General features: G+C 41.3%; 1 protein-coding gene across 1 annotated transcript in view; it reads left to right on the forward strand.

Moving 5' to 3' along the window:
- Positions 1-13,202, forward strand: part of LOC109871854 (collagen alpha-1(XI) chain) — a 46,076-nt gene extending 32,874 nt beyond the window's left edge. Inside the window, exons 3-5 of the mRNA XM_031806761.1 lie at positions 8,866-9,079; positions 12,806-12,968; positions 13,173-13,202. Of these exons, the coding sequence (XP_031662621.1) occupies positions 8,866-9,079; positions 12,806-12,968; positions 13,173-13,202 (407 nt within the window). The remainder of the gene's footprint in view (positions 1-8,865; positions 9,080-12,805; positions 12,969-13,172) is intronic.
- Positions 13,203-26,852: the final 13,650 nt, after the last annotated feature.

The raw sequence follows: 26,852 nt of genomic DNA on the forward strand, positions 1-26,852 counted from the left end.
GTAGGGATAGAATATGACCTACACTGTAGGGATAGAATATGACCTACACTGTAGGGATAGAATATGACCTACACTGTAGGGATAGAATATGACCTACACTGTAGGGATAGAATATGACCTACACTGTAGGGATTAATGGATTGATAGAATATGACCTACACTGTAGGGATTAATGCATTGATAGAATATGACCTACACTGTAGGGATTAATGCATTGATAGAATATGACCTACACTGTAGGGATTAATGGATTGATAGAATATGACCTACACTGTAGGGATTAATGCATTGATAGAATATGACCTACACTGTAGGGATTAATGCATTGATAGAATATGACCTACACTGTAGGGATTAATGCATTGATAGAATATGACCTACACTGTAGGGATTAATGCATTGATAGAATATGACCTACACTGTAGGGATTAATGCATTGATAGAATATGACCTACACTGTAGGGATTAATGCATTGATAGAATATGACCTACACTGTAGGGATTAATGCATTGATAGAATATGACCTACACTGTAGGGATTAATGCATTGATAGAATATGACCTACACTGTAGGGATTAATGCATTGATAGAATATGACCTACACTGTAGGGATTAATGCATTGATAGAATATGACCTACACTGTAGGGATTAATGCATTGATAGAATATGACCTACACTGTAGGGATTAATGCATTGATAGAATATGACCTACACTGTAGGGATTAATGCATTGATAGAATATGACCTACACTGTAGGGATTAATGGATTGATAGAATATGACCTACAATGTGGGGATTAATGCATTGATAGAATATGACCTACACTGTAGGGATTAATGGATTGATAGAATATGACCTACAATGTGGGGATTAATGCATTGATAGAATATGACCTACACTGTAGGGATTAATGCATTGATAGAATATGACCTACACTGTAGGGATTAATGCATTGATAGAATATGACCTACACTGTAGGGATTAATGGATTGATAGAATATGACCTACACTGTAGGGATTAATGCATTGATAGAATATGACCTACACTGTAGGGATTAATGCATTGATAGAATATGACCTACACTGTAGGGATTAATGCATTGATAGAATATGACCTACACTGTAGGGATTAATGGATTGATAGAATATGACCTACACTGTAGGGATTAATGGATTGATAGAATATGACCTACACTGTAGGGATTAATGCATTGATAGAATATGACCTACACTGTAGGGATTAATGGATTGATAGAATATGACCTACACTGTAGGGATTAATGGATTGATAGAATATGACCTACACTGTAGGGATTAATGCATTGATAGAATATGACCTACACTGTAGGGATTAATGCATTGATAGAATATGACCTACAATGTGGGGATTAATGCATTGATAGAATATGACCTACAATGTGGGGATTAATGCATTGATAGAATATGACCTACACTGTAGGGATTAATGGATTGATACAATATGACCTACAATGTGGGGATTAATGGATTGATAGAATATGACCTACACTGTAGGGATTAATGCATTGATAGAATATGACCTACACTGTAGGGATTAATGCATTGATAGAATATGACCTACACTGTAGGGATTAATGCATTGATAGAATATGACCTACAATGTGGGGATTAATGCATTGATAGAATATGACCTACACTGTAGGGATTAATGCATTGATAGAATATGACCTACACTGTAGGGATTAATGCATTGATAGAATATGACCTACAATGTGGGGATTAATGCATTGATAGAATATGACCTACACTGTAGGGATTAATGGATTGATAGAATATGACCTACACTGTAGGGATTAATGCATTGATAGAATATGACCTACACTGTAGGGATTAATGCATTGATAGAATATGACCTACACTGTAGGGATTAATGCATTGATAGAATATGACCTACACTGTAGGGATTAATGCATTGATAGAATATGACCTACAATGTGGGGATTAATGGATTGATAGAATATGACCTACAATGTGGGGATTAATGCATTGATAGAATATGACCTACACTGTAGGGATTAATGCATTGATAGAATATGACCTACAATGTGGGGATAAGGGAGGTTAATTGAGATGTTTAATGTATGAAGGAAGACTGCGGATACAGAATGATAGGGTCCATACCATAAAGACACGTAGGACAACGACCAAGCATTTATTAGCTCGAAGGATAAATAAAGGACAAAGCTGGTTCTTGTCCTGTGGAGTCGTTGACCCTCTTTCTGGTTGAAAAGATAGACCGTTTAAGACGCTAGTTGCCTACTTGGCCCATACTGACAGGATACTGTATACAACTTTACTAGAAACAGTGGCTTGTTAAATACTTTCTCCTCCGTCTGTGAGTGTTGGCGCTTTGCCAAATTGTCCAGACAGCAAAGGAAAAAAATAAAGGCACAAAATAGCAGGAGATTAAATGAACAGTGAGATTTTCTGTGATTTTAGGCCAAAAAATAATTTGCCTGGAAATGTTACTGGTTTTAAAGACTGGGAATTTCAGTCAAATAGGCTCAAATACAATTGAATGAAGTGGAGTACAGTTTCCCAGTCTAAAAGAGAACGATTCAGCTTTTATTTCATCACCAGAAACCTATGTTATTCTAGTTAACGGTTAGTTAAATAATTACATTTTGTTTGGATTGTTCTCTTTTCACACACCTTGTAAAAGATTAATTGTACAATTAGTAATTACATGTGACTTTCAAGATTAGCCAGTTGGTCTAATACGTTCTTAAAGTACCCAGCAACAAAGGACACATTTAAACTTAAATGAAAGTATCTACTATAATTGGGAGAAAATGAAAGGTACGAGCCTGACCCTAACACTTCGTCTGGTATACTGAAGGATGCAGCTAGGGGAAATGTAACCCCTCTCAAGTAGACAAAAGGATGTTAGGGCTAAAAGGGCTAACAGTCCATGAGATTGACATTATCATTTTAATGTGTCCTCAAGGATGGGTGTAACTAAGGACAAGACACTGCATCTCAGTGCTAGAGGCGTCACTACAGACCCTGGTTCAGAGGTCTAAGGCATCTCAGTGTTAGAGGAGTCACTACAGACCCTGGTTCAGAGGTCTAAGGCATCTCAGTGCTAGAGGCGTCACTACAGACCCTGGTTCAGCGGTCTAAGGCATCTCAGTGCTAGAGGCGTCACTACAGACCCTGGTTCAGCGGTCTAAGGCATCTCAGTGCTAGAGGCGTCACTACAGACCCTGGTTCAGCGGTCTAAGGCATCTCAGTGCTAGAGGCGTCACTACAGACCCTGGTTCAGCGGTCTAAGGCATCTCAGTGCTAGAGGCGTCACTACAGACCCTGGTTCAGAGGTCTAAGGCATCTCAGTGCTAGAGGCGTCACTACAGACCCTGGTTCAGCGGTCTAAGGGCACTGCATCTTAGTGCTAGAGGCATCACTACAGACCCTGGTTCAGAGGTCTAAGACACTGCATCTCAGTGCTAGAGGCGTCACTACAGACCCTGGTTCAGAGGTCTAAGACACTGCATCTCAGTGCTAGAGGCATCACTACAGATCCTGGTTCAGAGGTCTAAGGGCACTGCATCTCAGTGCTAGAGGCGTCAGTACAGACCCTGGTTCAGCGGTCTAAGACACTGCATCTCAGTGCTAGAGGCGTCACTACAGACCCTGGTTCAAATCCAGGCTGAATCACATCTGGCCCTGATTGGTCTATCGCCCCACAGGGCGGTGCACATCTGGCCCTGATTGGTCTATCGCCCCACAGGGCGGTGCACATCTGGCCCATCGTCGGCCGTGGTAGGCCGTCATTGCAAATAAGAATTTGTTCTTAAACTTGCCATGTTAAATACAGGTGAAAACAAAAAGTATAGAAACAGGAAGTCTCCCAGAAATACGATGATGTCATTAGGACTAACAGTCATGGAATTTTGGATGATGGTTATTGGTGAGGAAAATGGACCCCGGTCACCGTTATAACCCACCAGACACGCCACCAGTTTTTTTTTCTTCATAGTCCCCAAATCCAGAACAAATTCAAGAAAATGTGCAGATGTATATAGAGCCCTTATTTAATGGAACTTTATATGCTTATAGGTATGTTTATATGTATAATATAGAGCCCTTATTGCATTGAACTTCCTGCCGTCTCATATTGCTCAAATAAACAGCAAACCTGGTTTCAGAAAACAGATAAAGCAACACCTCGCAGCACAACGCCTCTCCCCTATTGGACCCACAGCACAACGCCTCTCCCCTATTGGACCCACAGCACAACGCCTCTCCCCTATTGGACCCACAGCACAACACCTCTCCCCTATTGGACCCACAGCACAACGCCTCTCCCCTATTGGACCCACAGCACAACGCCTCTCCCCTATTGGACCCACAGCACAACGCCTCTCCCCTATTGGACCCACAGCACAACGCCTCTCCCCTATTGGACCCACAGCACAACGCCTCTCCCCTATTGGACCCACAGCACAACGCCTCTCCCCTATTGGACCCACAGCACAACGCCTCTCCCCTATTGGACCCACAGCACAACGCCTCTCCCCTATTGGACCCACAGCACAACGCCTCTCCCCTATTGGACCCACAGCACAACGCCTCTCCCCTATTGGACCCACAGCACAACGCCTCTCCCCTATTGGACCCACAGCACAACGCCTCTCCCCTATTGGACCCACAGCACAACGCCTCTCCCCTATTGGACCCACAGCACAACGCCTCTCCCCTATTGGACCCACAGCACAACGCCTCTCCCCTATTGGACCCACAGCACAACGCCTCTCCCCTATTGGACCCACAGCACAATTCTGTATTATGTCATTCATGTTCTGTGTTCTATTGTATTATGTCATTCTATATTATGTCATTCTATATTATGTCATTCTGTATTATGTCATTCTGTATTATGTCATTCTGTATTATGTCATTCTGCATTATGTCATTGTATATTATGTAATTCTATATTATGTCATTCTGTATTATGTCATTCTATTTTATGTCATTCTGTATTATGTCATTCATGTTCTGTGTTCTATTGTATTATGTCATTCTATATTATGTCATTCTGTATTATGTCATTCTGTATTATGTCATTCTCTATTATGTCATTCATGTTCTGTGTTCTATTGTATTATGTCATTCTATATTATGTCATTCTATATTATGTCATTCTGTATTATGTCATTCTGTATTATGTCATTCTGTATTATGTCATTCTGCATTATGTCATTCTATATTATGTAATTCTATATTATGTCATTCTGTATTATGTCATTCTGTATTATGTCATTCTGTATTATGTCATTCTGTATTATGTCATTCTGTATTATGTCATTCTGCATTATGTCATTCTATATTATGTCATTCTATATTATGTCATTCTGTATTATGTCATTCTATATTATGTCATTCTGCATTATGTCATTCTGCATTATGTCATTCTGTATTATGTCATTCTGTATTATGTCATTCTGCATTATGTCATTCTATATTATGTCATTCTGTATTATGTCATTCTGTATTATGTCATTCTGTATTATGTCATTCTGTATTATGTAATTCTATATTATGTCATTCTGCATTATGTCACTCTGTATTATGTCATTCTGTATTATGTCATTCTGTATTATGTCATTCTGTATTATGTCATTCTGTATTATGTCATTCTGCATTATGTCATTCTGTATTATGTCATTCATGTTCTGTGTTCTGTGTTCTATTGTATTATGCCATTCTATATTATGTCATTCTGTATTATGTCATTCATGTTCTGTGTTCTGTGTTCTATTGTATTATGTCATTCTGTATCATGTTTCATGTTTGGTGTGGAACCCCAGGAAGAGTAGCTGCTGCTTTTGCAACAGCTAATGGGGGATCCCAATAAAATATACCAAAATAACAAATAACCTGCTCCTGACTGCATGTGCTGCTGCTGCAGGGAGGGGGGCGTTGCCTAGGCAACCGGAGACTCGTTTGCGACAACACCTTGCTTGTTTCAGCAAGGAGCAACAAAGTTTCATCACGTTGTTAAGAGTCCATGTTACCGCAGAAACGGACTCAACCGAACGATTTCCCAGCCGTCCCGTCTCCAGTCAGCTGTTTGTTCCACACTAAACGTTACTAAACTCAGCACAAAAAAAGAAACATCCTCTCAATGTCAACTGCGTTGATTTTCAGCAAACTTAACATGTGTAAATATTTGTATGAAAATAACAAGATTCAACAACTGAGACATAAACTGAACAAGTTCCCCAGACATGTTACTAACAGAAATGGAATAATGTGTCCCTGAACAAAGGGGGGGTCAAAATCAAAAGTAACAGTCAGTATCTGGTGTGGCCACCAGCTGCATTAAGTACTGCAGTGCATCTCCTCCTCATGGACTGCACCAGATTTGCCGGTTCTTGCTGTGAGATGTTACCCCACTCTTCCACCAAGGCACCTGCAAGCTCCTGGACATTTCTGGGGGGACCCTCCGATCCAACAGGTCCCAGACATGCTCAATGGGATTGAGATCCGGGCTATTCGCTGGCCATGGCAGAACACTGACATTCCTGTCTTGCAGGAAATCACTCACAGAATGAACCGTATGGCTGGTGGGTCATGTCAGGATGAGCCTGCAGGAAGGGTACCACATGAGGGAGGAGGATGTCTTCCCTATAATGCACAGCTTTGAGATTGCCTGCAATGACAACAAGCTCAGCCTGATGATGTTGTGACACACCGCCCCAGACCATGGCGGACCCTCCACCTCCAAATCGATCCCGCTCCAGAGTACAGGCCTCGGTGTAAAGCTCATTCCTTCGACGATAAACGGGAATCTGACCATCACTCCTGGTGAGACAAAACCGTGACTTGTCAGTGAAGAGCACTTTTTGACAGTCCTGTCTGGTCCAGCGACGGTGGGTTTGTGCCCATAGGCAACATTGTTGCCGGTGATGTCTGGTGAGGACCTGCCTTACAACAGGCCTACAAGCCCTCAGTCCAGCCTCTCTCAGCCAATTGTGGACAGTCTGAGCACTGATGGAGGGATTGTGCGTTCCTGGTGTAACTCGGGCAGTTGTTGTTGCCATCCTATACCTGTCCCACAGGTGTGATGTTCTGATGTACCGATCCTGTGCAGGTGTTGTTTCACGTGGTCTGCCACTGCGAGGACGATCAGCTGTCCATCCTGTCTCCCTGTAGCCCTGTCTTAGGCGTCTCACAGTACGGAGATTGGAATTTATTGCCCTGGCCACATCTGCAGTCCTCATGCTTCCTTGCAGCATGCCTAAGGCACGTTCACGCAGATGAGCAGGGACCCTGGGTATCTTTCTTTTGGTGTTTTTCAGTCAGTAGAAAGGCCTCTTTAGTGTCCTAAGTTTTCATAACTGTGACCTTTAATTGCCTACCGTCTGTAAGCTGTTAGTGTCTTAACGACCGTTCCACAGGTGCATGTTCATTAATTGTTTATGGTTCATTGAACAAGAATGGGAAACAGTGTTTAAACCCTTTACAATGAAGATCTGTGAAGTTATTTGGATTTTTACGAAATGATCTTTGAAAGACACGATTCTGAAAACGGGACGTTTCTTTTTATACTGAGTTTATTATTATTATTAATCTTGATTTGGCAGCCCTCGTGTGCGTCTGTGTGTCTGTCTGTTTTTTTACATTTCAAAAGCCTTGTTTTCTGTTTTGTCTTTTGGACTTCAAAAGCATATTTTTGTCCACGGTTATGATTTGTTATAACAGTTGTTTTATTTTCATGACGGTCTTCATCCGGTTATAGAGTTATTCTTTAATTTTGTCAGCCCTAGATGTCATATTACCACATCCACCTCTATCCTGTCTAACTTTTCTGTGTCTGATGATGTCATATTGCTGCGTCCATCTCTACCCTCTCTAACTTTTCTGGGTTTGATGATGTCATATTGCTGCGTCCACCTCTACCCTCTCTAACTTTTCTGGGTTTGATGATGTCATATTACCACGTCCGCCTTTAACCTCTTATTATTCTGGGTTTGATGATGTCATATTGCTAAGCTAACCTATATACTTGTTGTTCGCCCTCCTCTAACCTTCTGTCCTTCACTTTTGGCGCTACACATTGATAATTACCCAGGAGTTTGGCAGCTAATGGGGATCCAAATAAACAGAGCCAATCAGATGAATAAATGAACCTCTCGAAACCAATCAAATGAATAAATGAACCTCTCTAACCAATCAGATGAATAAATGAATCTCTCTAACGAATCAGATGAATAAATGAACCTCTCTAACCAATCAGATGAATAAATGAACCTCTCTAACCAATCAGATGAATAAATGAACCTCTCTATCCAATCAGATGAATAAATTAACCTCTCTAACCAATCAGATGAATAAATGAACCTCTCTAACCAATCAGATGAATAAATGAACCTCTCTAACCAATCAGATGAATAAATGAACCTTTCTAACCAATCAGATGAATAAATGAACCTCTCTAACCAATCAGATGAATAAATTAACCTCTCTAACCAATCAGATGGATAAATTAACCTCTCTAACCAATCAGATGAATAAATTAACCTCTCTAACCAATCAGATGAATAAATGAACCTCTCTAACCAATCAGATGAATAAATTAACCTCTCTAACCAATCAGATGAATAAATTAACCTCTCTAACCAATCAGATGAATAAATGAACCTCTCTAACCAATCAGATGAATAAATTAACCTCTCTAACCAATCAGATGAATAAATTAACCTCTCTAACCAATCAGATGAATAAATTAACCTCTCTAACCAATCAGATGAATAAATTAACCTCTCTAACCAATCAGATGAATAAATGAACCTCTCTCTTATTTTTCTTCTTTCACCAGGAGGAGTGTTCCCAGAGGACTTCTCAGTGATGTTCACCATCAAGCCCAAGGCAGGCAGCCAGTCCTTCCTGCTGTCTGTGTATAATGAGCAGGGGGTCCAGCAGCTGGGTGTGGAGGTGGGACGCTCCCCTGTCTTCCTGTACGAAGACCAGCATGGGAAACCTTCCCCAGAGGATTACCCACTGTTCAGATCCATCAATCTCGCTGACGGCAAGTAAGTGAAGTCTGAGACACCTGAGTAACTCATCACTACCGTATCACAAAGCAAAGTATTTTATGTTACAGACAGGATTAGGGTTGGGGTAAGGTGAGGTGCTGTTTGGGTTAGTATTAGGATTTCTCTTTACTCAGGTAAGTAACTACGAGAAGTTAGAAGATGCTCATCGGTGTGCAGTTTTATGCTTGTTGTGCTTTTGATGTTGTACATGGAGGACGGCAAGATGTTTCTGAGAGGGTCTGTGGCCTTACTGAGTTCTTCCTGCAGACATACTCCATGACCCCTACAGTACATTCGGAAACTATTCAGACCCCTTGACTTTTTCCACATTTCGTTATGTTATTCTAAAATGGATTTAATTTTTTTTTTAAATGTCCTCAACTATCTACACACAATAACTCATCATGACAAAGCGAAAACAGGTTTTTAGAAATGTTTGCAAATGTATATAAAAAAATATTAACAGAAAAAAACATATTTACATAAGTATTCAGACTCTTTGCTATGAGACTCAACATTGATCTCAGGTGCATCCTGTTTCCATTGATCATCCTTGAGATGTTTCTACAACTTGATTGGAGTCCACCTGTGATAAATGTAATTGATTGGACATCATTTGGAAAGGCACACACCTGTCTATATATGGTCTCACAGTTGACAGTTCATGTCAGAGCAAAAACCAAGCCATGAGGTCGAAGGAATTGTCCGTAGAACTCAGAGACAGGATTGTAACACAGTAGCCTGCATCAATCTTGAATGAAAGAAGTTTGGAACCACCAGTTTTTGCTTTGTCATTATGGGGTATTGTGATGTCATTATGGGGTATTGTGATGTCATTATGGGGTATTATGATGTCATTATGGGGTATTGTGATGTCATTATGGGGTATTATGTGTAGATTGATGAGAAAGTATATATATTTTTAAATACATTTTAGAATAAGGCTGTAACGTAACAAAATGTGGAAAAAGTCAAGGTGTCTGAATACTTTCCAAATGCACAATAAGCTATGTTTTACAAGATGGGCTTACAAGATCTAAGTGTTCGGAATTCTCAAGAACGTATTTAAGGCTTCTAAGCAGACCCAAACAAATCACTGAAAATGCACAATTATTATATTGATATGCTTCATTGTTTAGTTATTGAAAACATAAGGAATATAACTGTGGGATGGCTGTATTTTTGTTTTGAGTAATCCAATTATTTATTTGGCAGGGTTTTAATTAGAAATCGTTTTTGCCAAATTATTTACAGCTGTCTGTGTTGTTGATGTGTAGTTAACTATCCAAATAAAAGAGTTTGAGCTTCATAAATGACCTAACTGCAACATTAATATTCTGACTGTGAACTCTTTGCTAATTTGAAACATTTTGCAAAAACGTGTTTGATACAATTGTCTACAGTGAAATGAAGCGTTGCATTGGTATGTAACTTGAATGTCTGTCGTTGATTTATCTGTTTTCCAAAACTTGTAAAGTAGAGTTAGCCTGTTTCAATTACTGTCATTTTATTGTTTTATTCTTTGTTTAGCGAGGAATTTTTCTGAGAAGATCAAATTATCTTCAACAAGAACAACCTAGTTTTAAGTTTTAAATCTGTTGGCATCTCTCTGACTATACCAGACTGTAGATCATCTCTGACTATACCAGACTGTAGATCATCTCTGACTATACTAGACGGTAGATCATCTCTGACTATACCAGATGGTAGATCATCTCTGACAATACCAGACGGTAGATCATCTCTGACTATACCAGACGGTAGATCATCTCTGACTATACCAGACGGTAGATCATCTCTGACTATACCAGACGGTAGATCATCTCTGACAATACCAGACGGTAGATCATCTCTGACTATACCAGACGGTAGATAATCTGACTATACCAGACCGTAGATCATCTCTGACTATACCAGACGGTAGATCATCTCGAACTATACCAGACTGTAGATCATCTCTGACTATACCAGGCTGTAGATCATCTCTGACTATACCAGACGGTAGATCATCTCTGACTATACCAGACGGTAGATCATCTCTGACTATACCAGACGGTAGATCATCTCTGACAATACCAGACGGTAGATCATCTCTGACTATACCAGACGGTAGATAATCTGACTATACCAGACCGTAGATCATCTCTGACTATACCAGACGGTAGATCATCTCGAACTATACCAGACTGTAGATCATCTCTGACTATACCAGGCTGTAGATCATCTCTGACTATACCAGACGGTAGATCATCTCTGACTATATCAGACGGTTGATCATCTCTGACTATACCAGACGGTAGATCATCTCTGACTATACCAGACGGTAGATCATCTCTGATAATACCAGACGGTAGATCATCTCTGACTATACCAGACTGTAGATCATCTCTGACTATACCAGGCTGTAGATCATCTCTGACTATACCAGACGGTAGATCATCTCTGACTATATCAGACGGTAGATCATCTCTGACTATACCAGACTGTAGATCATCTCTGACTATACCAGATGGTAGATCATCTCTGACTATACCAGATGGTAGATCATCTCTGACTATACCAGGCTGTAGATCATCTCTGACTATACCAGAGTGTAGATCATCTCTGACTATACCAGACGGTAGATCATCTCTGACTATACCAGGCTGTAGATCATCTCTGACTATACCAGATGGTAGATCATCTCTGACTATACCAGGCTGTAGATCATCTCTGACTATACCAGAGTGTAGATCATCTCTGACTATACCAGACGGTAGATCATCTCTGACTATACCAGACGGTAGATCATCTCTGACTATACCAGGCTGTAGATCATCTCTGACTATACCAGACCGTAGATCATCTCTGACTATATGAGACGGTAGATCATCTGGCTATACCAGACCGTAGATCATCTCTGACTATATCAGACGGTAGATAATCTGACTATACCAGACGGTAGGTCATCTCTGACTATACCAGACTGTAGATCATCTCTGACTATACCAGACTGTAGATCATCTCTGACTATACCAGACGGTAGATCATCTCTGACTATACCAGACGGTAGATCATCTCTGACTATACCAGATGGTAGATCATCTCTGACTATACCAGACGGTAGATCATCTCTGACTATACCAGACTGTAGATCATCTCTGACTAATACCAGACGGTAGATCATCTCTGACTAATACCAGACGGTAGATCACCTTAGACTAATACCAGACGGTAGATCATCTCTGACTAATACCAGATGGTAGATCATCTCTGACTATACCAGACGGTAGATCATCTCTGACTATACCAGACTGTAGATCATCTCTGACTAATACCAGACGGTAGATCATCTCTGACTAATACCAGACGGTAGATCATCTCTGACTATACCAGACGGTAGTTCATCTCTGACTATACCAGACTGTAGATCATCTCTGACTATACCAGACTGTAGATCATCTCTGACTAATACCAGACGGTAGATCATCTCTGACTAATACCAGACTGTAGATCATCTCTGACTATACCAGACTGTAGATCATCTCTGACTAATACCAGACGGTAGATCATCTCTGACTAATACCAGACGGTAGATCATCTCTGACTAATACCATATTGTAAATGTCCAACCTGTGCTCAGGTTTTACCATTCAACATCAACAAATACACCACATACGTTTCATGTTCTCCTCCAAATCTCTCATATATCTCTAACCCACGTCCTACTCTGTCCATGTGTAGATGGCATCGCGTGGCCATCAGTGTGGAGAAGAAGAGTGTGACCATCATTGTGGATTGTAAGAAGAAGCTGAGCAGGCCACTGAAGAGGAGCGACGGGGCGGCCATCAACACTGACGGCATCGTTGTCTTTGGAACCAGGATTCTGGATGAAGAAGTTTTTGAGGTAAGAACATTAAAGGCCCAGTGTAGTCCAAAACGTGATTTTTCTGTCTTTTATATATATTTCCACACTATGAGGTTGTAACAATACTGTGAAATTGTGTGAAAATTATAAGGACATTGGCCGTTGCTTACTGTGCCACAGTGTTGTTGTTTTTATGTATGGATAGTGTGCAGCAAATGTTGGATTGCTGTCTTTTTGGGTCAGGCCTGTACCCGGGAGAAAAAGGGGGCTTAGTCCCTTTATAAAAATCACAAAAAAAAGTTCAAATGATTGATTGACAGGTTGGCGCAAAATCTGTAATTCTGCTGTGCTGTGTCAGCACTATGGACAGAGCGCAGCGTGGTGTGTGTGAGGAGGCTATGGAAAGCCACTCGGTTACCCGGTAATTTCCGGCTTTTGGACGATAAAATTGTATCTGGAAAAAAAATTCCGGGGCTGCTGAGGAGACAGAGAAAGCAAGAGAGGAGCCTTGGCCTTGGCTACAGTTGATTGTAAAGATGGAAAACTAAAGTTATAGAGGGAAAAGCCTACTAACCAGGGCTCCAGATGGCCACCATTTAGTTGCATTTTGCGACCCTTTGACACCAGGTGGTGGGAGTTAGAATGTATTGGTTGCATCGGGGCAGGATGCACATTCATTCGTCTTAGGAGGCTAAAACCATGAGTCGGTCAAATTGTAAAGTGGATTAAGTCAGCCCCCCCCCCACCTCTCTGATTCAGAGGGGTTGGGTTAAATGCAGAAGACACATTTCAGTTAAAGGCATTCAGTTGTACAACTGACTAGGTATCCCCCCTTTTGCAGCATACATAATAGTATACCCTGAAAAGTAAAAGCTTTCATTCCTGAAATAGGCTCGGCCGCCCTGTCAACAACACACATTTTGGGACATCATATGAACAAAATGAACTTTCATTCAGTTGTACTGACTAGGTATCCCCCCCTTTCATTCAGTTGTACTGACTAGGTATCCCCCCTTTCATTCAGTTGTACTGACTAGGTATCCCCCCCTTTCATTCAGTTGTACTGACTAGGTATCCCCCCTTTCATTCAGTTGTACTGACTAGGTATCCTCCCTTTCATTCAGTTGTACTGTTCCTTGGCATACACATCACAGACAAACTGAATTGGTCCACTCACACAGACAGCATCGTGAAGAAGGCGCAGCAGCGCCTCTTCAACCTCAGGAGGCTGAAGAAATTTGGCTTGTCACCAAAAGCACTCACAAACTTTGCACAATCGAGAGCATCCTGGCGGGGTGTATCACCGCCTGGTATGGCAACTGCACCGCCCTCAACCGTAAGGCTATCCAGAGGGTAGTGAGGTCTGCACAACGCATCACCGGGGGCAAACTACCTGCCCTCCAGGACACCTACACCACCCGATGCTACAGGAAGGCCATAAAGATCATCAAGGACATCAACCACCCGAGCCACTGCCTGTTCACCCCGCTGTCATCCAGAAGGCGAGGTCAGTACAGGTGCATCAAAGCTGGGACCGAGAGACTGAAAAACAGCTTCTATCTCAAGGCCATCAGACTGTTAAACAGCCACCACTAACATTGAGTGGCTGCTGCCAACACACTGTCAATGACACTGACTCAACTCTAGCCACTTTAATAATGGGAATTGATGGGAAATTATGTAAATATATCACTAGCCACTTTAAACAATGCTACCTTATATAATGTTACTTACCCTACATTATTCATCTCATATGCATATGTATATACTGTACTCTATATCATCGACTGCATCCTTATGTAATACATGTATCACTAGCCACTTTAACTATGCCACTTTGTTTACATACTCATCTCATATGTTATACTGTACTCGATATCATCTACTGTATCTTGCCTATGCTGCTTTGTACCATCACTCATTCATATATCCTTATGTACATATTCCTTATCCCCTTACACTGTGTATAAGACAGTAGTTTTTTGGGAATTGTTAGTTAGATTACTTGTTCGTTATTACTGCATTGTCGGAACTAGAAGCACAAGCATTTCGCTACACTCGCATTAACATCTGCTAACCATGTGTATGTGACAAATAAAATTTGATTTGATTTGATTTGACTAGGTATCCCCCCTTTCATTCAGTTGTACTGACTAGGTATCCCCCCTTTCATTCAGTTGTACTGACTAGGTATCCCCCTTTCATTCAGTTGTACTGACTAGGTATCCTCCCTTTCATTCAGTTGTACTGACTAGGTATCCCCCCCTTTCATTCAGTTGTACTGACTAGGTATCCTCCTCTTTCATTCAGTTGTACTGACTAGGTATCCCCCCTTGCATTCAGTTGTACTGACTAGGTATCCCCCCCTTTCATTCAGTTGTACTGACTAGGTATCCCCCCCTTTCATTCAGTTGTACTGACTAGGTATCCCCCCCTTTCATTCAGTTGTACTGACTAGGTATCCCCCCTTTCATTCAGTTGTACTGACTAGGTATCCTCCCTTTCATTCAGTTGTACTGACTAGGTATCCCCCCTTTCATTCAGTTGTACTGACTAGGTATCCCCCCTTTCATTCAGTTGTACTGACTAGGTATCCCCCCCTTTCATTCAGTTGTACTGACTAGGTATCCCCCCCTTTCATTCAGTTGTACTGACTAGGTATCCCCCCCTTTCATTCAGTTGTACTGACTAGGTATCCCCCCTTTCATTCAGTTGTACTGACTAGGTATCCCCCCCTTTCATTCAGTTGTACTGACTAGGTATCCCCCCCTTTCATTCAGTTGTACTGACTAGGTATCCCCCCCTTTCATTCAGTTGTACTGACTAGGTATCCCCCCCTTTCATTCAGTTGTACTGACTAGGTATCCCCCCCTTTCATTCAGTTGTACTGACTAGGTATCCCCCCCTTTCATTCAGTTGTACTGACTAGGTATCCCCCCTTTCATTCAGTTGTACTGACTAGGTATCCCCCCTTTCATTCATTTGTACTGACTAGGTATCCCCCCTTTCATTCAGTTGTACTGACTAGGCATCCCCCCTTTCATTCAGTTGTACTGACTAGGTATCCCCCCTTTCATTCATTTGTACTGACTAGGTATCCCCCCTTTCATTCAGTTGTTCTGACTAGGTATCCCCCCTTTCATTTCACAACAGCTACCTTATACACACAAGTGTAAAGGGATGAAGAATATGTACATAAGGATATATGAATGAGTGATGGTACAGAATGGCATGGGCAAGATGCAGTAGATGGTATAGAATACAGTATATACATATGAGATGAGTAATGTCGGGTATGTAAACAAAGTGGCATAGTTTAAAATGGCTAGTGATACATGTATTACATAAAGATGCAGTAGATGATATAGAGTACAGTATATACATATGAGATGAGTAATGTAGGGTATGTAAACATTATAGTAAGTGGCATTGTTAAAAGTGGCTAGTGATACATTTTTTACATACATTTTCCATTATTAAAGTGTCTGGAGTTGAGTCAGTATGTTGGCAGCAACTCAATGTCAGTGGCTGTTTAACAGTCTGATGCCCTTGAGATAGAAGCTGTTTTTCAGTCTCTCGGTCCCTGCTTTGATGCACCTGTACTGACCTCGCCTTCTGGATGATAGCAGGGTGAACAGGCAGTGGCTCAGGTGGTTGTTGTCCTTGATGAGGCGCTGCTGCGCCTTCTTCACCACGGTGTCTGTGTGGGTGGACCAATTCAGTTTGTCCGTGATGTGTATGCCTAGGAACTTAAAACTTTCTACCCTCTCCACTACTGTTCCATCGATGTGGATAGGGGGGTGTTCCCTCTGCTGTTTCATGAAGTCCACGATCATCTCCTTTGTTTTGTTGACGTTGAGTGTGAGGTTATTTTCCTGACACCACACTCCGAGGGCCCTCACCTCCTCCTGTAGACCGTCTCATCGTTGTTGGTAATCAAGCCTACCACTGTAGTGTCGTCCGCAAACTTGATGATTGAGTTGGAGGGTTGCATGGCCACGCAGTCGTGGGTGAACAGGGAGTACAGGAGAGGGCTCAGAACGCACCATTGTGGGGCCCAAGTGTTGAGGATCAGCGGGGTGGAGGTATTGTTACCTATCCTCACCACCTGGGGGCGTCCCGTCAGAAAGTCCAGGACCAAATTGCACAGGGCGGGGTCGAGACCCAGGCTCTCGAGCTTGATGACGAGTTTGGAGGGTACTATGGTGTTAAATGCTGAGCTGTAGTCAATGAACAGCATTCTTACATAGGTATTCCTCTTGTCCAGATGGGATAGGGCAGTGTGGTTGCGATTGCATCGTCTGTGGACCTATTGGGGCGGTAAGCAAATTGGAGTGGGTCTAGGGTGTCAGTTAGGCTGGAGTTGATATGGTCCTTGACTAGTTTCTCAAAGCACTTGATGACAGAAGTGAGTGCTATGGGGCGGTAGTTGTTTAGCTCAGTTACCTTAGCTTTGTTGGGAACAGGAACAATGGTGGCCCTCTTGAAGCATGTGGGGACAGCAGACTGTGATAAGGATTGATTGAATATGTCCGTAAACACACCAGCTAGCTGGTCTGCGCATGCTCTGAGGACGCGGCTGGGTCTGCAGCCTTGCGAGGGTTAACACGTTTAAATGTTTTACTCACGTCGGCTGCAATGAAGGAGTGTCCGCAGGTTTTTGGTAGCGGGCAGTGTCAGTGCCACTGTATTGTCCTCAAAGCGAGCAAAGAAGTTTTTTAGTCTGTCTGGGATCAAGACATCCTGGTCCGCGACGGGGCTGGTTTTCTTTTTGTAATTCGTGATTGACTGTAGACCCTGCCACATACCTCTTGTGTCTGAGGTATGTCTGAGGTAATTGAACAGTAAATTATAACAACAAGAGCCGAATTGTCTACCATTGTCGGTAGACAATTCGGCTCTTGTTGTTATAAAATACATGACGATCACTGGGTTAGGTTGCACGTGTAACGGTCGTCGTATGAAGAAGGTGTGGACCAAGGTGCAGCGTGGTAAGTTTTCATATTATTTATTGAACTGAACACTAAATACAAAAATAACAAGAGAATAAATGAAACCGAAACAGACCCGTAAGGTGCAAACACTGATACAGAAAACAACTACCCACAAAAACCCTGTGGGGAAAAGCTACCTAAGTATGGTTCTCAATCAGAGACAACGATAGACCCGGCCAAAACAAAGAAATACAAACACATAGAGAAAGAACATAGAATGCCCACCCAAATCACACCCTGACCAGCCCAAAAATAGAGACATAAAAAGCTCTCTACGGTCAGGGCACGAAACTGTGAATGACTTGAGAAGATGAGAAGCCTACTCATTTGTTCTATTGCGTGATGCTGCAAAAACAAATTGGTGCGACCAAAATCATGGGCTGGTGCCACCAACTGAAAAACTTAGTGGCACCAGGGGAAAATGTTAGTCTGGAGCCCTGCTACATGGGGAATGTCCTCCATATGGAGGCGGCAGGGTAGCCTAGTGGTTAGAACGTTGGACTAGTAACCGGAAGGTTGCAAGTTCAAACCACCAAGCTGACAAGGTACAAATCTGTCCTTCTGCCCCTGAACAGGCAGTTTAACCCACTGTTCCTTGGCCATCATTGAAAATAAGAATTTGTTCTTAACTGACTTGCTTGGTTAAATAAAAATAAAATTGGAAAATGTTTAATATTGTACTGGACAAAGTTGAGAAAAATTTTGGCGCGGCCAAAGCAGATTATTGTGCAACTCGTTATTCAGCCAGGATACCATTTGGAACTTTAATTTTGTATTTTTATTTGTTTTGATAATAATTTGCCTTATTATTATTGTTGTATATCCTTGTTATTATTGTACGCCTATTTATTAATCCAAACTAATTCTTTAAATATGCAATACGTGTTTTGTTTCATTCTGTTGAGACATTTTGTTGACTAAATGAAGTTTGATCTGTATTTTTAATTGTGTGCTCCATATTTAGTTAAAGATGGGTTATAAGTAGGTCTGTTATTGAATAAATATCATCAGCCTATTATTAGGTGTCAAGTGTTGGGTTACGGTAGGCACAAGTCTTTCTTGGTAATTGCTGCAATACAGCCTGTTCAAAAGTTTTGTGGTTTAAACCAGGTCTAAACCAGGTCTAAACCAGGTCTAAACCAGGTCTGAACCAGGTCTAAACCAGGTCTAAACCAGGTTCTAAACCAGGTCTAAACCAGATCTGAACCAGGTCTAAACCAGGTCTAAACCAGATCTGAATCAGGTCTAAACCAGGTCTAAACCAGGTCTAAACTAGGTCTAAACCAGGTCTGAACCAGGTCTAAACCAGGTCTGAACCAGGTCTAAACCAGGTCTAAACCAGGTCTGAACCAGGTCTAAACCAGGTCTAAACCAGGTCTAAACAGGTCTAAACCAGGTCTGAACCAGGTCTAAACCAGGTCTAATCAGGTCTAAACCAGGTCTGAACCAGGTCTAAACCAGGTCTAATCAGGTCTAAACCAGGTCTAAACCAGGTCTGAACCAGGTCTAAACCAGGTCTAATCAGGTCTAAACCAGGTCTGAACCAGGTCTAAACCAGGTCTGAACCAGGTCTAAACCAGGTCTAAACCAGGTCTGAACCAGGTCTAAACCAGGTCTAAACCAGGTCTGAACCAGGTCTGAACCAGGTCTAAACCAGGTCTAAACCAGGTCTGAACCAGGTCTGAACCAGTTCTGAACCAGGTCTAAACCAGGTCTGAACCAGGTCGCAAGTTTTTTGTTTCGTTCTGTTGCTGCCTTTTTCTTTGGCCAAATTAAGTTCCAACTGCAATGTAATGTTTGCCACAATATAATATCCTGCTCGTATTTTCACTATAAGCAATGACTTGACTTACTTTTAATATTACCTTAGTAAAGTTTAGTAACTTTTGCTAAGATTTGGTGTGCTGTGGCTATTAGCCTATTAAACTGCAGGCCTATGATATGAAGGCAGTACTCACAGGCGCTCCAAATGACTCCGACAGTTGAATTTGAGGTGAGGAAGAATGTTTTAGCCATACCAGAATTACTCCTATAATATGACAATATAATACTTACCTTTAAACAAAATATTCTAATAGAAAATTATCTAATGAACTAATGAACTAATGAACTAATTAACAAGTGTTGTATTAGAACATGTTTTACTATGTCTGTATAGTTGATTTTACGTATGGTCTCTACCTACTACTCTACTCTACTCTACTAGAGACAGGCCTCTCTTGTAAAAGAGATTGGATCGCCTGGAAATTAAAAATGATCGGTAAATAGATTTCTGTTACTCTTGATCTTGTTCTTGACAAGCATTTACACGTTTACTTTTTCTCAGATCTGAGAAGTTTGGTAACAACCACAGAATCGGCTGCTACTGCTGTTTTTTTCTGATTCAGCTGGGAAACATGATGTAGGTCAGTGGTCAATTTTCTGATTCAGCTGGGAAACATGATGTAGGTCAGTGGTCAATTTTCTGATTCAGCTGGAAACATGATGTAGGTCAGTGGTCGATTTTCTGATTCAGCTGGAAACATGATGTAGGTCAGTGGTCAATTTTCAGATTCAGCTGGGAACATGATGTAGGTCAGTGGTCAATTTTCTGATTCAGCTGGGAAACATGATGTAGGTCAGTGGTCAATTTTCTGATTCAGGTGGGAAACATGATGTAGGTCAGTGGTCAATTTTCTGATTCAGCTGGGAACATGATGTAGGTCAGTGGTCAATTTTCTGATTCAGCTGGAAACATGACGTAGGTCAGTGGTCAATTTTCTGATTCAGCTGGGAAACATGATGTAGGTCAGTGGTCAAGTGTCTGATTCAGCTGGGAACATGATGTAGGTCAGTGGTCAATTTTCTGATTCAGCTGGAAACATGACGTAGGTCAGTGGTCAATTTTCTGATTCAGCTGGAAACATGATGTAGGTCAGTGGTCGATTTTCTGATTCAGCTGGAAACATGATGTAGGTCAGTGGTCAATTTTCTGATTCAGCTGGGAAACATGATGTAGGTCAGTGGTCAATCTTCTGATTCAGCTGGGAAACATGATGTAGGTCAGTGGTCAATTTTCTGATTCAGCTGGGAACATGATGTAGGTCAGTGGTCAATTTTCTGATTCAGCTGGAAACATGACGTAGGTCAGTGGTCAATTTTCAGATTCAGCTGGGAAACATGATGTAGGTCAGTGGTCAATTTTCTGATTCAGCTGGGAAACATGATGTAGGTCAGTGGTCAAGTGTCTGATTCAGCTGGGAACATGATGTAGGTCAGTGGTCAATTTTCTGATTCAGCTGGGAAACATGATGTAGGTCAGTGGTCAATTTTCTGATTCAGCTGGAAACATGATGTAGGTCAGTGGTCAATTTTCTGATTCAGCTGGGAAACATGATGTAGGTCAGTGGTCAATTTTCTGATTCAGCTGGAAACATGATGTAGGTCAGTGGTCAATTTTCTGATTCAGCTGGACACAATGTCAAAATGCAAAATGTCAAAATGCAAGCCGAGATCTACCCCTCAGATTTATTTTAAACATGACTTAAAAAACATACGCCTATGCAACATGAACCAATTAAAAACAGCTCTGTATCAATGAGGTTTGTGCAGTAGGCTATAGGCCCAATACATTATCACTGCATATTGGTTATACTTAAATTGCCCTGCCAATGTTGTTCTTCTGAGACCATTTTGAAATGACTGACGGCCTGCATCTGATGGTCAGTCTGAGGGGAGGGAGGGAGCAGAGGCGAGTCTGCCTCTCCCCCGACTCACTGTCCCTCCGCTCTCCCTCCCTCCGTAAAGGGAAAAGGGGACACATTCTTCCAGCTGATGGTGAAACTCAAGTCGCACTGCATTCTTTCTGCCTTATGCACCAATTCCTTTTGTTACTGTTGTGACCAGAGAAAGTGAAATATTCCTCGATATTAAATAAGACACACGCCACTAATAATAACAACACAAGTGTATCAGAACACTTTGCTTTACTCATTGTATGCAGCTGCAGTGCTGGTTGTAGTCATTCATTACAGCTGCAGTGCAGGTTGTCCTCATTCATTACAGCTACAGTGCAGGTTGTCCTCATTCATTACAGCTGCAGTGCAGGTTGTCCTCATTCATTACAGCTGCAGTGCAGGTTGTCCTCATTCATTGCAGCTACAGTGCAGGTTGTCCTCATTCATTACAGCTGCAGTGCAGGTTGTCCTCATTCATTACAGCTGCAGTGCAGGTTGTCCTCATTCATTGCAGCTACAGTGCAGGTTGTCCTCATTCATTGCAGCTACAGTGCAGGTTGTCCTCATTCATTGCAGCTACAGTGCAGGTTGTCCTCATTCATTGCAGCTACAGTGCAGGTTGTCCTCATTCATTGCAGCTACAGTGCAGGTTGTCCTCATTCATTGCAGCTACAGTGCAGGTTGTCCTCATTCATTGCAGCTACAGTGCTGGTTGTAGTCATTCATTGCAGCTACAGTGCTGGTTGTAGCATGAGTGGAAGTAGGGAGATTTTGTATGTATTTTACGTCTCGTAAAAGTGTTGAACAAAGTATTGACACTGAATAGTAATTTAACCATGAACTTACTCATACAAACAGCATCTCTTTGTTGTATTCGTTGAGTCTCTCTATTCATGGTTTTAAAGGTTTTTACATCTCAAAGTAGCAACTTTGCCGTGCGTCCGATTCTTCTTTGTACAATCTTTGACGCGAGGAAACTGTACGGACACGGTGATCTGAGCTATCTCATTGGCCAGCGGTAGGCCTGTAGGTGCACTTGATATGTTCTCTGGGCCAGCTGAGTTCTACCTTCATCACTAGGGCTGCTGAATCAAGTGCACCTACCGCCAACAGCGCAAAATAAGTCAAATGTTTGGCGATCGACTAGGAATGCCTTGGTGATCACTGACATACAGTAGATGAACGTGGATGGATCTTATTGGAGGCATAACTGCATAACAATTGGTCTCAATGATACTATTATTCAGCATGCATTGGAGTCTACTGGCAGTGAGTAACGTTAGGAGTCGTAAAGTTAATTTGTCTTCAGAAACCAGTTTCTTTATTTGACTTTCATACAATTCTTTCATAAATGGTTTTATGGACTATATAACAACAGTACTTGGCTTTCTGCACTTGGATAGAGCCCTGGACTGTGTCAAGGGAAAATGCCACTTGTGTATGACTTTAAATGAGTTTTTTTCCCCTAAAAGAGAAATTGAGAAGAAAGTCTCCATAGAAGTGTGAAATAAGAAAATGACATGAGGGAGCATATTAAGGATCATTCATTTTTGCCATGGAGGTTGTTTGTGACATAGAAAGTGCTGAGAGTTTTCAGTCATGAATAATATTGTCACTGAGTAACTGTCAGTTTTACTACTACAAAATGTCTTTATTTTGAGTCACTAGAGGACAAGGGGACTTATAAAAACCTGAGAATGTCAAGAAATAGGAATTCTGAATTTAATTGGTAAAACGATGAATGATATAACTCAGAAGCACCCAAGAAGTATTTCAGGAGATCCTAACATACATCCAATAAGTATTTCAGGAGATCCTAACATACATCCAATAAGTATTTCAGGAGATCCTAGCATACATCCAATAAGTATTTCAGGAGATCCTAGCATACTTCCAATAAGTATTTCAGGAGATCCTAGCCTACATCCAATAAGTATTTCAGGAGATCCTAGCCTACATCCAAGAAGTATTTCAGGAGATCCTAGCCTACATCCAAGAAGTATTTCAGGAGATCCTAGCCTACATCCAATAAGTATTTCAGGAGATCCTAGCCTACATCCAAGAAGTATTTCAGGAGATCCTAGCCTACATCCAAGAAGTATTTCAGGAGATCCTAGCATACTTCCAATAAGTATTTCAGGAGATCCTAGCATACATCCAATAAGTATTTCAGGAGATCCTAGCATACATCCAATAAGTATTTCAGGAGATCCTAACATACATCCAATAAGTATTTCAGGAGATCCTAGCATACATCCAATAAGTATTTCAGGAGATCCTAGCATACATCCAATAAGTATTTCAGGAGATCCTAGCATACATCCAATAAGTATTTCAGGAGATCCTAGCATACATCCAATAAGTATTTCAGGAGATCCTAACATACATCCAATAAGTATTTCAGGAGATCCAATCCTAACATACATTTAAAGAGCAAATTGACCAGTATAGCTCTCATTACTCTTGACTTGATAATACTGAAGGTCTGACAATATACCTTAGCTGTGCACCCAGCTTGAAGAAAAGCCTTGATGTAGCTTGGATTATTTAATGATATTCGCAAATGGACCACACCAGTATAGCTCTAATTACTCCTAATAATAGACATCTGATCTTTCTCCTTTTCTCTTAACCCAGCTTTACCACAGACGGGTAGTTGAGAGGTCTAGGGAAACTATGAGCGACATGCTATATACCTACAGTATGATACACTAGCTGACAAGGCAATAGCCCCAGTCTGTCAGACTGTCAAAGTACCTGTCTTGGTATTGAGAGTGAAACACTAAACTGAAAATATGTTGCCTACATGTATGGACAGCTAGCCAGCTATTTCTGCACTTAACCATACAGTAGAAATTAAGGGTTAGCATTTAGCTAATTAGCATTGGGACTCTCCGCACCACAGATATTTTTCATTTTTAACTGTCCCGAGGCCAGGTTCGGCGTGATGTGGGTGTTCTTTGTTTAGATGTAAAGTATGTTAAACTGAGTGTAATTATAGAGCAATTTGGCCTCTTTTTCCTCTGTTTAGAAACAATGGGAAGAGAAAATGATTTTGTTTGTGCCAGGGGGAGACCCGGTTCGCACGTTAGAAGACGGTCCCAACTGGCACCCTATACCCTATATAGTACACTACTTTTAACCAGGGCCCAAAATGCACTATATAAAGAATGTAGTGCCATTTTGGACAGAGATGAGAGCTATTTCTTCATCTGTAATCATTTCCACTTCAACTTTAATAGGGTTTGTTGATTCATATCTTTGTTCCTCAGAGAGTATAGTTCCCCTAAATACTGCTATCTTGTTTCTAAGAGAGTATAGTTCCCCTAAATACTGCCATCTTGTTTCTAAAATAATATAGTTCCCCTAAATACTGCCACCTTGTTTCAAAGAGAATATAATTCCCCTAAATACTGCCATCTTGTTTCTAAGAGAGTATAGTTCCCCTAAATACTGCCATCTTGTTTCTAAGAGAATATAGTTCCCCTAAATACTGCCATCTTGTTTCTATGAGAATATAGTTCCCCTAAATACTTCCGTTTTGTTCCTGACAGTATAGTTCCCCTAAATACTGCCATCTTGTTTCTAAGAGAGTATAGTTCCCCTAAATACTTCCATCTTGTTCCTCAGAGAGTACAGTTCCCCTAAATACTGCCATCTTGTTTCTAAGAGAATATAGTTCCCCTAAATACTGCCATCTTGTTTCTATGAGAATATAGTTCCCCTAAATACTTCCGTTTTGTTCCTGACAGTATAGTTCCCCTAAATACTGCCATCTTGTTTCTAAGAGAGTATAGTTCCCCTAAATACTTCCATCTTGTTCCTCAGAGAGTACAGTTCCCCTAAATACTGCCATCTTGTTTCTAAGAGAATATAGTTCCCCTAAATACTGCCATCTTGTTTCTATGAGAGTATGGTTTCCCTTAATACTTCCATCTAGTTCCTAACAGTATAGTTCCCCTAAATACTTCCATATTTCTAAGAGAGTAGTAAATCTAAATACCGCCCAAGAGAGTATAGACTTGTTATTAACCTTCAGGTTCCTCCAGGTATTGTTCTCTTCCTGTTTATAGGAGGATATAGATGTCATTGTTGAACACAGTGAAACGCTGCTTTTGTGTTTTGTTGCCAGATGATTGTGCTTAAAAGTAGACTCAGCAATATGACATCATTCTTTACCTCATTATGCACAGCAGGACAACTTCCTGCTTACAGGAACGCCTAAATGCAAATCTACTGAGGTGCCATTTTGGACGGAGATGAGAGCTATTTTTTCAACTCTAATCATTTCCCTCTTCGATTTTAATAGCCTTGGGTTTGTTGATTCATATCTTTTTTGTTGTTGTTGTATGCAAGCTGCACGCTAATGACCAGCCAGAGAAAGTCAGAGTCCGAGTGAAATCCCCCTGTAATAGAACAGTGTTGGTTGTAGTGTGGTGACCGAAGATCGAGGCTCAGAGTTTTTTTTTGCCATTTAGCCAAAACCTCATGCAGCACAGTCCCTCCAAGGTGGACAAGTGTTCACAAATGCAGCTGTTGAAAACGAGGCCAGCAAACTTAATCCGTTAACCAATAACAAATCAAATCAATTTTTTATTTGTCACATGCACCAAATACAACAGGTGTAATAGACCTTACAGTGAAATGCTGAATACAACAGGTGTAGTAGACCTCACAGTGAAATGCTGAATACAACAGGTGTAGTAGACCTTACAGTGAAATGCTGAATACAACAGGTGTAGGTAGACCTTACAGTGAAATGCTGAATACAACAGGTGTAGGTAGACCTTACAGTGAAATGCTGGACACAACAGGTGTAGTAGACCTTACAGTGAAATGCTGAATACAACAGGTGTAGGTAGACCTTACAGTGAAATGCTGAATACAACCGGTGTAGGTAGACCTTACAGTGAAATGCTGAATACAACAGGTGTAGGTAGACCTTACAGTGAAATGCTGAATACAACCGGTGTAGGTAGACCTTACAGTGAAATGCTGAATACAACAGGTGTAGGTAGACCTTACAGTGAAATGCTGAATACAACAGGTGTAGTAGACCTTACAGTGAAATGCTGAATACAACAGGTGTAGTAGACCTTACAGTGAAATGCTGAATACAACAGGTGTAGGTAGACCTTACAGTGAAATGCTGAATACAACAGGTGTAATAGACCTTACAGTGAAATGCTGAATACAACAGGTGTAGTAGACCT

The sequence above is a fragment of the Oncorhynchus kisutch genome, linkage group LG27 (assembly GCF_002021735.2).
Source record: "Oncorhynchus kisutch isolate 150728-3 linkage group LG27, Okis_V2, whole genome shotgun sequence".
Classification (NCBI taxonomy): Eukaryota; Metazoa; Chordata; class Actinopteri; order Salmoniformes; family Salmonidae; genus Oncorhynchus; species Oncorhynchus kisutch.